The sequence below is a fragment of the Prionailurus bengalensis genome, chromosome D3, assembly GCF_016509475.1.
Source record: "Prionailurus bengalensis isolate Pbe53 chromosome D3, Fcat_Pben_1.1_paternal_pri, whole genome shotgun sequence".
Taxonomy (NCBI): domain Eukaryota; kingdom Metazoa; phylum Chordata; class Mammalia; order Carnivora; family Felidae; genus Prionailurus; species Prionailurus bengalensis.
Genome location: NC_057356.1, coordinates 49,118,197 through 49,136,152, shown reverse-complemented (window position 1 = coordinate 49,136,152; position 17,956 = coordinate 49,118,197). Strand labels below are relative to the sequence as shown.

General features: G+C 42.7%; 1 protein-coding gene and 1 long non-coding RNA gene across 4 annotated transcripts; one reads left to right on the top strand and one right to left on the bottom strand.

The window, feature by feature from the left end:
* The first annotated feature begins 5,101 nt into the window (after positions 1-5,101).
* AQP4 (aquaporin 4) lies at positions 5,102-15,942 on the top strand. Of its 3 annotated transcripts, none has more exons than XM_043558513.1 (5): positions 5,102-5,228; positions 8,313-8,727; positions 9,619-9,783; positions 10,082-10,162; positions 14,358-15,942. In XM_043558513.1, the coding sequence occupies exons 1-5, from the start codon at positions 5,197-5,199 to the stop codon at positions 14,634-14,636; spliced, it is 972 nt and encodes a 323-aa protein (XP_043414448.1). In that variant the 5' UTR covers positions 5,102-5,196; the 3' UTR covers positions 14,637-15,942. The 3 variants fall into 3 exon arrangements, with proteins under 3 accessions (XP_043414448.1, XP_043414450.1, XP_043414449.1); XM_043558515.1 differs by lacking the exon at positions 5,102-5,228 and adding an exon at positions 5,686-5,765; XM_043558514.1 differs by lacking the exon at positions 5,102-5,228 and adding an exon at positions 6,170-6,277.
* On the bottom strand, positions 15,939-17,753 carry LOC122470663. The gene is made up of 2 exons (XR_006293967.1): positions 17,631-17,753; positions 15,939-15,969 (listed from the first exon to the last, which is right to left on the bottom strand). It is a non-coding gene; the product is annotated as an uncharacterized LOC122470663 (long non-coding RNA).
* Positions 17,754-17,956: the final 203 nt, after the last annotated feature.

Genomic DNA, 17,956 nt, shown 5'->3' with positions numbered 1-17,956 from the left:
ATGTATCTTGGATGTACACTAGGTGCTGATGTTACAGCAATTGATTACTGAGATTAACTAACCCCTGAGATGACTAAGAAAGTATTCCCTGCTCTCACTCTGATTCCAGACTGATGATGGAGTTAGACAATAAACAGGGGGGTTCCAGCATGCTGAGAATAATTCTGGGATGGAATTTAGGGAACCGAAGTATTGCAGAGGCACACCAGAGGTCGTCCACAATGAGAAGGGGGTGGGGAGGGACTCTGGACTTACCACAGCTTTGCAACAAGACAAGACACAAATAACGCTCCATTCCATTTCAGAGATGAAGAAGTAGCTCAGGGAGGTCAAGTGGACCAGAGCCAATAACAGTGAAGTGACGGAGTCCAGAATGCCAACTCTTACTCCTTCCCCTCTTCATGCACAATCGTGTCGTCACCAAAATCATGGCTGGCACTTCATTGTCATCCTCACCATCATCATCGTCATGATCATCATCATCGAAGTAAGGAAGGTAACAGGACACGCATACTCCACAACTTTCTTATACCCAAAGAAAGCAGCGAAACACTTTGTGAATGAGACAAAGACATCATCTAGTCATGACTGCAGAGTATCACAAAGCCTTGCGGTCGCTATGGGTTTGTCAAGTGGCTACTGCTAGGCTCTAGTTGGTGACAGGCATGCTTCCGGGAGTAGATAAATGTTAAGGAGTGTTTAAAAGAGAGTCAGAGGATCGTGTGGCAAAGACAGAAGGGAAAGGGATTGGAGACGAGACAGCACCTCAGTTGGCTCTTGAGAGGCAGGAGCCGGCAGGATGTGGCCACAGTGTGACCCCCACAGCAGGCAGACAGACCAAGGTGTGGCTGGGGAGAAGAACATTCAGGTGAGGCGAAGTCATGAAGAAATGTGCCACCTCCAAGAGGCCCTGTAAATTTCTTCAGGTGTACATTTCTTCCAATGGCATGAATGTAAAAAAAAAAGGAATTACAGAGGTCAAAAAGAAGGACCCGTGATGATTTAGGATTCCGTTTTGTCTGAATTATTAGAAGTCTCATCCATGGGAATTTCTATGACTGTCAGTCACATTTTTTTTGTGGTCACAGATTATGACCATTTCTGTTCCTTTTTTAGAAAATGTTCTGTTTCTAACATTACTCCTAAGTATTTTTAAGTGCCCAGTTTTTTGGTCGACCCCCCCCCCACCCGGCCCAATCACAACTTCCTTGTGCACAGAATTGTAAACATCTTGCTCTTTTCTTGAAACTAGGAATATCTACGTTAGTCTATTAAAAACATGAGGATTCTGAGCCTTCAGAATAATGGGTGCTAATAATCACCAAAATGTGGGGCTTACTTATTATGTTCAAATTTAATTTAAATGTTGGAACAATTATTACTACAGACCACACTTCGATTATTGATCATTTAAAACGTTTTGGTCTGACCCATTAGATCCCAAAGTCCTTTGCTTCCCAAAGAATTGATTTTCAACTATGGATGTCTGAGTGGCCTTTAAAATGCCCAACCAAACTCTGAACTGTCATAATAGCTGGGTGAGAGATAAGGGGGAAGAAAAGTATCCAGTCATCCAACCACATTTCTGCTTTTTTGTGCAAGTTTCAGATGAAATACAGTCACTCAATAAAGTCCTTCTGTTTCTCTTTCCCTCCCTCCCTGTCTTTCTCCCCATTCGCCTAGAGTGGGGAACCCTAAACCCTTTGGAGCCCCGCCAGCGGCACCAAAAGAATCTCTTGACTATTTTCCCAGGGAATTCCTGCCTTAAATGTCAGCGGAGTACAACTCCCCAGCCAAAGCAGAGTCCGGCTGGATCGGAATCAAGGAAAATGTGCCTGCTGTACCAAACGGGAAAACCTGGATCCATGGAGCATGGGGGGCAGGGGCGAGATTATCCACAAAAGTTGCCACATCCATTGGAAAGACCCGAGTTTTCTCAGATTCACCCCACTGAGAACTGGGAGACTAAGCCAAGCATTTTGGTTCCTTGATGGTTTTGTTTTGTTTTTTTTTTAATTATTATTTTACTCTTTTGGTGGTGAACTGTATTTCTGGAAGCCATTCTGAACTGTAACATCTCAGTAGGGCAACATCTCTTTGAAAAGGGAACAAAGCTCTATTAAAGCCCTTTGTTGTGAGGGTTGTGGTTGTGGCTGCTGCTGCTGTTGTTCTGTTTGTTTGTTTGTTTTTAATGAGCATCCTGATATATAAGTGCTCTGGGGGGAATTCATGATGCTGAGATTCATGAAAACCAAAATAAGATTTATGACTTAGGATTGAATCTGCCCCTACCAGCCTGGAGACACTTCCGTCTGGTACCGAGGCATTGCTGGCATTTTTAGTGCTTTTGTGTTAGTCTTCAATCTCTGAATACATGAAGAAATATTAAAAGTTCTGAGGGCAAGGGTGGGAGAAGGAGTCCACAAATCCCAAAGATATACATCAGCACCAAAAGAAAACAGCGTGGTGTGGTAGATTAAAAATGTGGAAGCAACGTGTGTCAATCAGCTAGTTTTTGCTGAGTACTCTTGAAATGTTCATTCACTCTTCTCTCATTTTTCTCAGATGTTACTAAGCTACAACTGCACAAGGCTTTTCAGCGAAAAACTCACAAGTTTGCCTGGCATAGAACACTGATTTTATTTTATTTTATTTTATTATTTTTTATTTTGAGACAAAGAGCGTGCACGTGAACTAGGGAGAGGGGCAGAGGGAGAGATAATCCCAAGCAGGCTCCAAACTCAGCACAGAGCCCGACATGGGGCTTGGTGTCAGGACCCTGGGCTCATGATCTGAGGGAAAATCAAGAGTCAGATGCTCAACCAACTGAGCCACCAAGCGCCCCAAGAACATTGATTTTAAATCAATGTGCCAAATTACTATCCTTCTCCCCGCAAAGATCATAGCACCGTACATTAAGAAAGTCAAGAAGATTTAATCGGTAAACTGTTATTCCATTTTTAAATGAATTAGGCCCTTTTCAAGTTAGCAATGGAAAAAAAAAATTTAGATTCCAAATCTCATTTGGCTCAGGGTCCAGGCCAGTTCAAAACAGATCAGCTTAGAAGGGCTTACTTATGTTCACCAAGGTTCTTGCCTCATGCTGCCCACACCATCCTCACAAGGGCATTGAAGCTGCTTTCTTCCATCATTATCCTGCATGCATCACCCTAGACAACCCTACTGGAAACTCTGTCCCTAGTCCAAAGCAAAGCCAGGCAAGCAGCCGATTATTAGTGTTGCAGGAGAATCAATAATTCCTCCTCAAATATAAAAATAAAAAAGACGATAAGTAATACCTGATAAGAAAAACTAACCCCAGTAGGTGAAGGGTTAATCTCTGGTCACTTTTCAGCCACTCTGCTGAGAGTACTAATAAGTGCCCAAGTCGGTGCCAATTAGGGTGGCTCTTCCCTTGTTGGGAACAGCCATCCCTTAGGAACTGGACTGTCAACACATGCTACCAGGGCGGTGATCAGCCAGCCAGAAGAAAGGCAGAGAGTCTGAGAAACCGTGGTAACCAAGTTTTTTTGCTGGCACTTTGTAAAATGGTGACGGGAACTGCCAAGGCCAAGGAGTGAATGCTAATGAGCCTAGGGCAACCTGCAAAAAGTGGACCTGAAAAATGTCCCCTGAACAATGGGCAGCCCTAAGGGATCACCACGCTTTGTGGGTTTCTGTGGATATGACTGACCACAGGCTTCATTCACAAGGAAGAATCTAAACACTGAAGCGTCATTCCTCGGGTTCATAGGCCTCACAGTCCCATCTGACTCAGTGTTCATAGGGTCAGAGCAATTAGCACATCTGTCTAGAAAGTCAAAGTTTTCAAATTTTTAAAAACATTTGTGACCTATTGTTTAAATCGCACTCTAAAATCGGAAGGGTAAACAGCTTTAAGAATCAACAGGAGGGGCGCCTGGGTGGCTCAGTCAGTGGAGCTTCCGACTTTGCCTCAGGTCATGATCTCATGGTTGGTGGGTTCGAGCCCCACATCGGGCTCTGTGCTGACAGCCCAGAGCCTGGAGCCTGCTTGGATTCTGTCTCTCTCTCTCTCTCTGCCCCTCCCCCACTCACGCTCTGTCTCTCTCTGTCTCTCAAAAATGAATAAATGTTAAAAAAAATTTTTTTAAAGAATCAACATGAAATGTTTTAAGCATTCTTTGCAGAGTCGCATAAATGCTCCCTTCACTTCTCATCAGAATTTATTCTTACCTTCAGGGAGCACAGTTTAAGAAGGCCAAACCAACACCACCCCCCCCCCCACATGGACAACCATCAGTGTGTAACCACATTCTTAAGGGTGCAAATTCAATCTCTATTATCTGAGAATGCTTGACACAATAACAAAATGTTCCTCTGACATTCACCCTCAAAATTTTAATTCCTCTTTCTAATAGCTTTTCACCCATTTCCAAATCTTAAGTCCCCAAATGAGACAAGAAAACAAAAAACTGTCATTGTGATGCATTCGTTCTGCACTGGGCCCCACAAATGATGCAGTCAGTCTGGTCCCTAGGTTTGTAGATATCAAATTTACCTACGATTTCCAAAAATTTTGTCCCCACCCAACCTGCGTATTTTTAAATTTGCTACTCCATACCCAGCAATTATTATTAATGTAACAGTCAGAGGAGCACCTTGGAAGTCTTGTTTCCTATTTTTCCTATTTCCCTATCGTCCAAATCAGAGCTGCCCAGGCTACACATGGACTTCTCTGTTGTGCTGCTTCTCAGGTCAAAAACTTCTAATAGAACCCATTGGATAGTTAGCCAGCAAATGCACTACAGCCCAGATCTCAATTCATCTCAACTGCTGGATAACACAAATCTGTTTTCTCATAGCTGCCCAATTCTGCCTACAACACGCAACCAAACAAGACCAATTCTCAGCAATCCTTTGTGGTGAGAAGAGTTGAAATACAAATTGGGGGAAGTCCTCATTTTCAAAGACTACCGGCTAAAGAAATACAGTGTAAGCAAACGTTTTGTGTTCCTGAAATGCCCTGTGTCTACAGGGATCAGGTAGAGAAAAGTTATTTCAAGTTCAAATATAACTCGACGATTGCCACATGGTACAGAGTCTTTCCACCCCTTCACTCCAAAAACCCAATCAGACAAGTGGCCGTAATCTGACTCCCAGTGCACTGGGAGCTGTGGGGCAGGCAATGAGAGCTGCACTCTGGCCAGGGAAGGCATGAGTGGCAGACCTGAAGCAAGGCAGTGGGGGTAAGTCCTTCTTTGCCTTAAGGGAACAAAGCTCAGGGCCAAAAGATGAAACTCTGACTCTTTTATTATAAATATATGTGCCTTCTCAGACAGAAGCTAGAAGGAAATCGTAGGGCAGGTAGGCGATGCTTATAGATCTGGGTATTGGGCATGTTCATAAGAGAGGCATAGAGAAGGTAGAAGGGGGATAAAAGGATGCTTTGCTGCAAAAGCCTCCATATATTCAAGACCTGTGCATGCACAGGAAAATTACCCTATGGAGGTAAAATCTATCTGCAGTATTTTTCATCAGAAAAATTACTCACCCAGAGGCTCAGCTGTCCAGAAGCGGATCAGGCTGTGTGTTCAGCTAGAAAGTAATGTGTCCGGTTCAGTACAACCCGGGCACATCAACAAACCCCCTTTGTTCTGGGGCGAAGGAGGCAAAACAAATGGTGTTGATCCATTTCCAGTGAGTGCGAACACATAAGGGAACATTGCTGATAATAACAGGAGCCATGACAGACTCCGCTGAGGGGAGCACTTGTGAGGTCAGGGGTATGTATGTGCTGCCTGGAAACTATGGGGTTGGTGGCTAACTGCGGCTGTTCGGTCTGCGCTGGAAGGAGATCAGATTTTGTGGGCTTTCCAAAAAAAGCTAAAATCACTGTTAAGGAACCTATTTATCTATTCGGGGTGTCGTCGTCGTTGTTATTGTTGTTTTCATTTCTCTGGCTGATGAAAATTTGAAGTTGAAAGAGCAACTGAGTTTCTTAAATCAGGTCTCTGGAGAGGCATGAGAGAATGGGCTGGGAGAGAGAATTCGGGGGGACTGGGGAAAGTGACGGAGAAGGGGTGTAGCAGGGAGGAGTCCTTCTGCCAGGGCCCGCCTCTCCTGGTGATCCATGCCTCCGCCTTCGTAAGGGACCTGAGGCTTCCTGCCCACCAGCCTCCCTAGCTCCCTGCTTTGTGCTCTTCATTTTTCCCACTTAATCCACTCACAGACGACCAGCACCTGTGGCGGCACCTTGCCCTCCCCCCCCCATTCCGGCTTCGGCCGAGGGCTGCTGGTGAGTTCAGAAGCCATCTTCCTAGCTTCTTTTTGTAAGTTCTTGGAGTTTCTCCCCTTTGGGATATTTTTAATGTCTCTCCCAGAGCATACTCCCTGTCCTGTTCCAAGTGCTGTTTTGTCTCTTTATTTTCTCTTCCTCGAGGGAATATGATGTCATTGTCCTCCCAGCTGGGTTTTCTTGTAATTACATGATTCACTTAGAGGAGCTCACAGGCAGGGGACACCTGGGACAGGGCTGGCTGTCCCCCTTCTGGAGCTATCCCCCCCCACCCCCGCCTTGGGCAGAAAATGGGTTTCTCTTTCCAACTCTGAGGCAAAGCACCATATCAAAGCAGAGGCTGACTTGAGATCCTAAAGGTCAAGGGAGAGCTCCCCTAGCCCTTTTTTGGCACAGCATTTCCCTACTGTTCATCCAGAACCCAGGCTCCTGGGGACAATAGGGGGGGGGGGGGGGGCGAGGGGCGGTTCCTCTTCAATAATCCATCAAGGGGAAAGCTCTAATAACTGTAATGTGTTCAAATGCTTGACTTTCTTGCCTAACCCTTTTCATTGTCCTCTGGTGATCAGAGTCTCTGCTAAATGTCCTCCACACTCCTTCGCTCTCACGACTCTAACAGGCAAAGGATAAGAGCAAATGCCTTGAATAATGGAGTAACCAGTGTCATTGACCCCCACATCGGGAATTCTAGCCATTTCTTGCCCAAATGAGCACTGGGCATTAATATCCTCAAACCCCATCCTTTCTCAGTTCCAAAGATCCTCAGACAGTATGAGGAAAACAGACTGGAGGAACAAAGTGTTCCCTCTCGGTGGCTGTCTTGCTGTACCGCACCCTCCTCCCCGCTCCCCACCCAGGTCCCCGCTGACACAAGATCCCCCAGAAGTGGCAAGCCCCCCGACTTTCAGGGCCAGGAAGAAGTAGGAGACGGCCGCCAAGAAGACGCTGGAGAACGGTCGCTGTCCATGGAGCCTTCTGCTCTGAGGACCACTGTCCCCCGCGCCCTGCCCCGCGCCCCCGCCACCCCGCGGGGCTCCGTGTCCCCGCACTCGGCTGCCCCCTGGAGGGCGCCGGCGGGGTGCCCGGGGCTCCTACTCCCGCCTCCAGGATCACATTGAGAAGGTGTCTCTGAAGGGTAACGTCAGGGTCGAGAGAGGGTCAGGCGCCAGGAGGGACTGTCCCTTCGCAGTGCAGAAGCACCGCGGAGCCAGGATGCAGCTTTCCCAGGCGCGGCCGCGGGGACGCCGGGGACGAGGGCGGGGCGAGCGCCTGGAGGCTGCTGTTTGTCCACCTGGCCGCTGCCCCGGGGCCTGGCACCGGCCCGGGGGTGGCCGCTCCCCCGGGGCCCGGGGCCCGCGGCCGACCGTCCTAGTGCCGTGCGTCCAGGCCCGCAGGGGAGACGGAGGGAGCGTCCCCGCCCCCGCTCAGGCCCCGCCAGTTCCCACCGCCCCTGCCAGCTCCCCGCCCCCTAACGACTTCGCCTTCTGGAAAGACAGACTTGGGCATTCCCGGCCTCCTTGCTGGCCTCTCCTCTAAATCCGCAGTCTCTGCTGGGGCAGAGGAGAATCACGCTCCACAAATCCACTTTCAGAATGCCATTTTGAGCAATAAAGTGCAAAACTGCAAATGACCTCCCCCCCCCCCTTTTTTTGAATCGCTTTACGTTCAAAATATAAACAGCATGTTAAAAGTACACTGAAACTCAAAACCTTGCTCTGAGGGAATTAGCTCTTGCTGGGAGGTAAATACATTTCATTCTTAATTCTTTAAGAAACTTGATTTAGACATTTTCCTTTTTAGGGGCAAATCAGGGAAACTGGCTGAGCTTCGAATGTTAGATAAAAGGAGGCTAGAATGACAGGGGACAATTAATTCGTTAATTAAGAAGGTTTTCTGGAAGCATTCTTTCCTGGTATCAAATAACCTTTGAGGGGGCCCTTCCCCACAGAAGGGCAAGACTACAGGCCCTGAGTCTTCACCCAAATTCACGAACCTTGGTTTGATAGCTTCTGATATCAACTTGTTTTCTTTTCAGTAAGTGTGGACCTTTGTGTAGAAGAGAGAGCATCATGGTGGCCTTCAAAGGGGTCTGGACTCAAGCTTTCTGGAAGGCAGTCACAGCGGAATTTCTGGCCATGCTTATCTTTGTTCTCCTCAGCCTAGGATCCACCATCAACTGGGGTGGAACGGAAAAGCCCTTACCTGTCGACATGGTTCTCATCTCCCTTTGCTTTGGGCTCAGCATTGCAACTATGGTACAGTGCTTTGGCCACATCAGCGGTGGCCACATCAACCCTGCTGTGACAGTGGCCATGGTGTGCACCAGGAAGATTAGCATCGCCAAGTCTGTCTTCTACGTCGCCGCACAGTGCCTGGGCGCCATCATTGGAGCTGGGATTCTCTACCTCGTCACACCTCCCAGTGTGGTGGGGGGCTTGGGGGTCACCACGGTAGCATCTTTAGCTCTCATTTTCACACTAGGATTCCAAGCTTCTTGCAGACTCTGCTAAATGCCACCCCGGTGGCCTGAGAGACTTTTCTAATATTCCCAGGGAATTTCTGACGATTCTTGACAGGGCAGAAACTGATCCCAGCAACATTGAGCGTATCCATATATTATCATCGTTTGCTATATGGAGTGACTTCAATATTATTAAGTCTAGGTGACACAAAAATGGTGTTGTTTTTTTCCTCTCTCTCACTCCCATCCCCGTGACTATACTAGACTATATATTTAGCTTAAGGAATTTTTATTACAGCCATTGGTTGGCTCACTAACTTTTGTTTCTTGTCATGTTCGTGCGACTTAAAATGATCTACATCAAGGACCACACTTAAAAAAATAAGTTGGCATTTGATCCTAGTTTTGTTCTTAACTGATTAGGAGTATCAGTTGTTAGCTCAGCACCAGATTGATTTAAAAACCGCACACAGTTTAAATTTTAATTGAAATATATATTAATTAATTTAAACCTAATTAATGGATTTAATCATTGCCTTATAAAATTACAAGACTCTCAAGAAACTCCTTTATAAGTTAAGTGCAGCAGTGGCACATTTTGCTTCCTTTGTAGAAAAGGACATTCAGCACAAATTCCCGCTTGGTCATTGTAAGAGTAATTAATTATCTGTGATGGCCCAAAATGAGTGGAAATTTATTCTTTTTTTTTTTGGATGCAGCCGGTGGGGAGTGGGGGGGCGGGTGTCTCACTCGTGGGGTAGAATAGATGACTCAAAATTAACCATTGTTTTTTCCAGTGATGAAATATGCCTTTCACAATATGTTCTCATAGAAAATGTAATCATGCTTCAATTCAGATAGAGCATTTTTCTCTTTCTAGGTTCATGGAAGTCTTTCTGCTGGTCACGGTCTCCTGGTGGAGTTGATAATCACATTTCAGCTGGTGTTTACTATTTTTGCCAGCTGTGATTCCAAACGGACTGATGTCACTGGTTCAGTAGCTTTAGCAATTGGATTTTCTGTGGCAATTGGACATTTATTTGCAGTAAGTTTCCAAGTCCATTTAAATAATTGATTCATTTCATTTATCATCACCCTAGAGCTGGCCTAAAGATACTGTGTTTTACAGCTGTAGTTCTTTGGTATCCAGCCACGTCTGTCCACGTTAGGTGATGATTTTGCTAACTTTATGATGAGAAGGTTGATATGGCTGCTAACGTCTTGACAGTTCCTCTAACTGACTTGGCAAATGGTAGCAAATTGCAATGAATGCTTCCTGTTACTAGCCCTGTTTCAGCAATGTCTGAAGTTGTTGTTTTTTGTTGTTGTTGTTTTCCCTATAGATCAATTACACTGGTGCCAGCATGAACCCTGCCCGATCCTTTGGACCTGCGGTTATCATGGGAAATTGGGAAAACCACTGGGTAACCATCATGTCGATAGTACCTGTCCTCCTGCAGTTAACAATTGCCCATGTAGCTCTTTTTTTTTCTTTGCCCACTAGTTTTCTTACTTCCTCTCAACCTTGACCCCCCCCCTCCACTTTATTACATCTTTCATAAAGACCAGGGAGAGACGAGCACATGTCTACGGTAGAACATCTCACCTCATATCTGTCCTGGGTCTTCAGTAATAGCCTTTCTTTTTATATATAAGCACTGCTCTGGGCACCGTATCTGATAGACTGAAGCAGAATATATTGTGCATGGAGGCTGCCAATGTGGAACAAGTGAAAATCAGGATAGTGTGGTGAATATAGTGTTTAAGTAATTGAACGTAAAGCCTTCCTGGCAATGACAAAATATATACCCACCAAGAAATAAAAAAAAAAAAAAAAAAGAAGAAGAAGAAGAAGAGGAAAGAAATGCTTAAAAGCAATGCCCAGAGCAAAAATATTTATCGTTTTTGTTTACAAAAGCATGGACCCAATTAATAGTATGTGAGTTGGGAGCACTTGAACTACAGATGGAGAGGACTAGATGTTGCAAATGTTTATGCTATTATCACCATAATCGTACCTGGACACACAAATGACTTTAGAAGAGGCACACTTTCCAGTCTCACTGGCTAACCTACTTAATAATGCGGTGGCAGCGCTTCCAGAGAGCAGTGATATCCAATTTTTAAATATCACAATCAATTTTATTTCAACTGTTTCTTACAACACAGGCATTTAAATCCCTTAAATGAATGCAGCAGTTTTAAGGCCACTCACATGCCAACTTCTAATAACCAATACAAATATGAGATATGGGACTTACGTCTGCCAGCCTCAAATAAGGTTAACCCCGTCGTCACTTATATGTTGTGAATGCTATTTCGCAACTTTTGGTTTTAATTCATGACCGTAACAACATGTCACTCGTGTTTGAACCTCATTCATACAGCGGTTATTGACCCGGTTACATCCACTCAACCGTAGTGCACGTTGCCAATAAGAGGATATGGCACCATCACTAGGGGCACTGACAGAAAGGGGTACTGAGTCTTTAAAAGTAATTTCAATCATGAAAGAACAAGCGTCAGAGTTCAAAGCAAGATTTTGCACCCAGCTATACAATGAATGTCAGTAATACCATCCATGAGATTGGTCATTTTGCCACTGATGTTTCCGTTTATGTCTCAAAATGTTTGCCACGTTGACATGAGTGGAACATTTTAATGGACAGCATATAGTTAATTATGGTAGAAGTACAATTGGAAGTTCAACTTCTTACATTCAAACTTTTTTTGTAATTAAAATTTAGAAAAATAGCAACTTTTAATTTTATGGATGAGGACTTTAAAATGGGGGTGAAAATGTATGTTTTTAATAATTACCTACTGGTTGTGGTAAGCTAGCTAAAATTCAAATAGTGGGAAACTTTTTACCTTGTTGACTGAATTAAAGGTTTCCCCTGATTGCAGACCTATGTTATAACAAACTTAATCCTACTGAACATGAATGTCCATTCTGTAGCAATAATTGTGTGAATTTTAGAACTAATTTACAGCATATTTGCAGATTGATTGATTGATTGGTTGATAGACTAGAATAACATCAAAAGATTAATGGTGAATTTTCTAGCTAGTGTAATGCCATTGTTTTAGTTTTCATCTTGATACTTTACATAACATCTATATTTGTAGCAATAAAAATTATTTACCTTTATACATTTTGACAGTCATTTTAAAGTACATTTTGACTTTGTTTTGGAATAGCAACTTGAAACTGAGATTTGCTCTTTTTGGAGAGCGTGTGGCCAGATGTATTCTTCATAGGTGTTTGGGGAATGCATCATAATTATTTAGCAGACCCTTGTTTCCCTTGTGGGAGTTGTAGCATGTGGAATAGACCATATGTCATGAGCTCTTACCAAAGGAACGGAGAGCAAAGACATTTAGAGGAGGGCTCTCATTTCTCCTTTGAAAGGGCAACTCTTATATGGTTTCTTTCTGTTCAAGATAGGAGCTTGGTGCTCACAACCACTCTACCAGTATTTTCCACGTTAAGTATATGTGCTTATCTCCAGCTTAAATTTTGAATTGTCTTTAGATTTTGCAATGAGGATGCTAAGTGGAATTAACTTCCAGAAAGTGTCTTAAGCCAGAAAAGCATTTCTCCTATTTTTTTCAAATGAGATAAGTGCAGCATCATGGAAAACAGTGCAATAGTTCAAAAGAGAGGTTTGAAATCACAAAGACCTCAAATCCCAGTTCAAGCACTTGTTAAGCCTGAACTCCTAAGCAAGCTTCTTATCTGCTCAGGGTGTCAGTTTTCTTACTCATAAAAGAGGGATAGTAATAATATCTACCTCAAAGGTTGCTGTTTGAATTATGTGAGTTAATACAAGAAAAGCGCTAAGTACAACCGGCTCAATAAACAAGGTTTCTGTTGCCTAATTGAATCTGTTGAATGAGTGTCAAATATTCTGCAGCATATACGTGCTCTAAAGCAAATGTTGAAGTTTACCGAAACTCAAAACTGAGTTTTTTCTAGATACAATAACGATACGATAAAAAGCTTCCATGTTGGATGAAAAATCCTATGGAATTGCTAAGCCTCAACTAACCACCATCCATAAACTCAGTACTGGTTTCTTTGTTTGTGTATTTATTTATTTATTTATTTATTTATTTTTGAAAGAAAGAGAGCTCAAGAGCAGGGAGGGGCAGAGAGAGAGAGGGAAAGAGAGAATCCCAAGTAGTTTCACTGCAGTCAGCATGGAACCCGACACAGGACTCAATCCCACAGACCATGAGATCATGACCTGAGCCAAAATCAAGAGTCAGACGCTGAGCCAACTGAGCCACCCAGATGCCCCAAAGAGACAAGGTGGGATTTTTTGCACCAAGTGACCATGGTAAGAACCATGAGGATGAAAGAGCTCTGCAAGAAGAGTAATGAACAAACCATGAGGTTTTCAATTAAATCAAATCACCAGATTTTAGGGAGGAAAAGCATGTAAAAAACACAGGGTGCCTCGGTGGCTCAGTTGGTTAAGCCTCTGACTTTGGCTCAGGTCATGATCTCAAAGCTTGTGAGTTCAAGCCCTGCGTCGGGCTCTGTGCTGACAGCTTGGAGTCGGGAGCCTGCTTCCTATTCTGTGTGTGTCTCTCTCTCTGCCCCTCCCCCACTTGCACTCTAGCTCTCTCTCAAAAATGAATAAATGTTAAAAAAAAATTTTTTAAGAAAGAAAAGCATGTAACAAACAGAAAATGACTTATCTCCAGCCTGTTCACACACAACTTTGAACTGCCTAGGAAGCATGGAATAAAGCTGGTTGCTATGAAATTAGAACCACCAAATACTTTACAAGTATTGTTTCAATTTAATTTTTACAGTCCATGAGGTACCTATTATTACAATTCCCACTTTGCAGATGAGGAAATTAAGGTTTAAGAAGTCAAGTAATTGACACAAAAACTGACCAAATTACTAAGCCATGGAGCTGGGATTCCATTTATCATGCTCCACTGAACAACTAAAGCTCAACTGATAAAAGCTGTATATTGGTCACAATTATCCAGAAAGCCAATGTATGATGGTAATATTAAGAAAATAAGATAACTCTCTAGAAATTGTTTCCTATTTTACTTGAAGAATTCTTTGCGTCTACTTAGTGTGCAGTACCACCAAAGAGGAGCTATCTTTTCTTAATATGTTTTTTAATGTTTCTTTATTTCTTTCGAGAGACAGCGCATGCACATGCATGTGGGTGAGGGGGAGGGGCAGAGGGATGGAGAAGGAGAATCCCAAGCAGCTCCGTGCTGTGAGCACAGAGCCCGATGTCTGAGCCGAGACCAAGAGTCAGATGCTTAACTGACTGAGCCACCCAGACGCCCCTAAAGAAGAGCTATCTTGACTTTAAGGACTCTCAGAAAATGGAAAGAAAGTAATTAGTGAAAGCAAGAAAAGAGAAAACAGTCTCCTTGTTTTCTGTTCAAATGTTATTTAGCAGTTTATGGATCTCTGGTGTGCATTTGATCTATTCTCTTATAGTGTTTCCAATTCTGCTTTCTTCCACACGACACATTTGTTTTCTTAATGTAAACCAGCTAAGCTCTCTATTCAAGAGTCGTTCAAAGGAATAGTTTTACTCCACGCTCATTCTATAATGCTTCCATCTTTTCCTCCAGATATATTGGGTTGGACCAATAATAGGAGCTGTCCTCGCCGGTGGCCTTTACGAGTATGTCTTCTGTCCAGATGTTGAACTCAAACGTCGTTTTAAAGAAGCCTTCAGCAAAGCTGCCCAGCAAACAAAAGGGAGTTACATGGAAGTGGAGGACAACAGGAGTCAGGTAGAGACTGATGACCTGATCCTAAAACCTGGAGTGGTGCACGTAATTGACATTGACCGGGGAGAGGAGAAGAAGGGGAAAGACCCGTCCGGAGAGGTGTTGTCTTCAGTATGACTAGAAGATGGCACTGAAAGCAGACAAGAACACTTAGAACTGTCCTCAGATTTCCTTCCACCCATTAAGGAAACAGATTTGTTATAAATTAGACATGCGCAGGGTCATTGTTTCTTGCCTCATTATTCAGTCTAGACAAGAAATATTTCACTATTCTACCAAGGAGGAATGGAAGAAACCTATTGTGAATTCCAAATCTAAAAAAAAGAGGTCTTTTTAAAGTGTCCCCAGAGCAAATAGGCATCTAGTTTATCTTGTTGCCATTCATTAATTATCAGTTTAAAATGAGTATCAAGATTTGGTTAAGTCTTGCCCGACAGAACTTATAGACATACCTATCAGCTTATTCCTCCTCTACCATGAAACCGGTATTTGTCAATCCTCGTTTGAGTGTTTTTTCCAGTAAGCCAAAACAATGTGCCACAGAATCGTGCACATTCAACAGAGGAAATATAACAAGCTCTTTTGTGGGCAGCCCCCTCTTAAAAACTACCTCGGCAAAAGAATATTAACAAGGGTCATTGCTAATGAATTATTTCCATTTATATTTCAAATACCCAGCTTTCAACCTGAACTCTCATTCATAATATTCCTTCCTCTTCTTCAGTGCCCAGGGTAATGTGGAAAGCCCAGAAATTTGAAGAATGTTCGGAAACCCTTTATATTTTTTAGTTTTATCTAATAAAATATCCAAATCGTAAGAAATACCTATTAAGATTTAGGACAAACAGACTCATAAGATCTTATGGGAGTGGAGGAAAAATTACCATTATAAAAAAAATCATAAGGAAAGAGGCAATCCATATTCTGGAATCAAAGAGTTGATCTGTTTTCAGTGCACATCCTCAAATACACCACATGAGGTTAAAGATCTATGCTTTTAACTACTTAACCATTTTGCTTATATTTTTTAATTTATTGGCAAAACTGGGGGTTTTGTTTGTGACTTTGGTTATCTATATTTAAACATTAGCTGAGATTTCTTTTTGATAACAAGAACATAACTAGCTGAATCCTGACTTTTTGTGATTAAGCTCTGCTCACTCTGAAAGATAAAAACTGGCTGTCCCTGTCCCCGTTTCTGCATTCTGTCACTTCTCATGAGATTTGGTGATAATCTTCACCGTGCCTGTGATGATATTTTAATGAATTAAAATGCACGAGAGACAAGGAAGTGTCTTAAGCCAGAAAAGGGAGAAGGCATCAGAACACTCTGCATTCAAAGCTGACTAGATGACCAATCATTTATTTGTAGAGATATTGTACGTCGTAATGAAATACATCTTTAAGGTATTTTCATTACCGACTCGTTTGTCAGAATACTTTGCTCTTCCTGTACTGCTGTGCCTTAAGTTGGGAGAATGGTCTCTGGAAACCCCAGTCTCTATCATCTTAACCTAAACTTTATCTTAGACAAAGAGCTGCAAATGTCAATTTCACTGAACAAAAGCTAGTAGTGGAACAAACACCCATCACTGCAAAGAATGGCTTAAAATAAGCTGTTAATCAAGGACTTTCTTCTCCCACGCGTAGTTCCCACTGTGTGCCACTTTTTAGTGTTAATGGCAGTTGTGTGTCTGTGGCAGTGAGATAATGGACCACTGTTAAACCTGATTCTCTTCGGTGCTAGGAAAGTGATGCGCAAGGTTCCCAGGGAGTCATCACTCCAGTGCAGCGCTTGGGAGTGCCATTGGTGGTTTTTTGGTTTTTTGGGGTTTTTTGTTTTGTTTTGTTTTGTTTTTTGTGTTTTTTTTTTTATGGCAGATTCCTAAATCCCAGGTGCCTTTCTCAGATGTGTGGCCAACCACACCCTCCACCAGTGACGCCCATCCTTTCCTGTTTGGAGCTGCTTCTATAGAAGTAGGGTGAGATTCTAAGGATGGCTTGTGACTTTTCTGTTCAAATGTTTGCACAAAATACCACTAAAGGCTTAAAATAGGGGCGGGGGTGGGGGGTTGGTGTTCAGCTCAAAAGATAATTCTATCAACCAGCGGCAAGCATATTAGCTCAAAAGGAAGCGAGGTTAGCAAGGGAAAGTTAAACAGATTTTTTTGAATACGCTTACAATTTACTGGCTTACAATCATTTTTATTCAGCCATATGGTTTACTTCTTATGCACTCACTTTTATACTCACTTCCAGTTAGAGTATTTAATAGGTTAGTGCTGTAATAAAAAAAAAAGGCATGAATGATGTTTTTGTAGTTCGTTTTCCATAGAGTGCCTGGCACTTAGTAGGTATGTGTCAGTTAATAAAAATACATGAATTTCATTTAGGATTTAAGAATGTAAATAATTTTCTTTTAACCTTGATTTTGCTCAGTATTTAATAAAAGCTTGATTTCAAGGACTACTAAGGGAAGGCAGTATAAATGCAAAACCCATAAAATATATTTTTGCATTCTACTATTTTAGAGGCGTGAAGTGAATGAAAGCTTTAGCACTTTTTTTCCCCTGCATATGAGACAACATATTTTGTATTTCACTCAAGGCTTTGCCACTAAAAAGTAATGAAATTGTACCTTTCTAATGACATCTATGCAGCAGGGGTCTATTGCCTTGTGGATGGCACCAAATTATCCAAGTGTATTAGGAGACGAGGGCTTTTTCCTTTAATCCCTTCTTATTAATGAAGTGCATCGTGCTGCTCCCAGGAGAGTGCTGCTGACAGATATACAGAAAAGAGATCAGAGAGAAAAAACTGGAAGGACATAAATGAATTATACCAAGCCAGGAAGCAATGCCAACCGCCTCTTCCCTATGGAAAAATACAACACGCGTCCCAAATTGTAAGATGGTCCCTACACTGAAAAGATACATAGTTCGTCAAAAGGTGTACAAAAAGATAAAGAGTCATTTTTATGTTCGGGGGTGGGGGGGGGGCTTTCTTAAATATTTGGGGCCCAGAACTGGAATGTATTTTTTCACTGTTGAACTGGACATTGTCTTCAAAGAGTCCTAAACTTTTACACTGGAAGGAAGTATTTTCTGGTACCTAACTCATTGCCTAAATGTAAGATCCCTACACTTTGTTTCTACTATTTGATGGTTTCCATAAATTCTTAACACTTTCTGACTCTTTTCCTTATGCAGTTGATAGGTACTAGCTACAGCTGCCACTCAGTCTAGAAAATTTTACAAGGAGATTAGAAATATTTGAATAACATATATGATAGCATTAAACTACCTGATTAATTATTAGAAGTCTGATACCAAATAGCACATAATATTCTTCTTAGGCCAAGAAACCAGGCAACTTACTTACCGGTTTAAATTCAATAATGAGCAGGGGCATCTGGGTGGCTCAGTGGGTAAGGCATC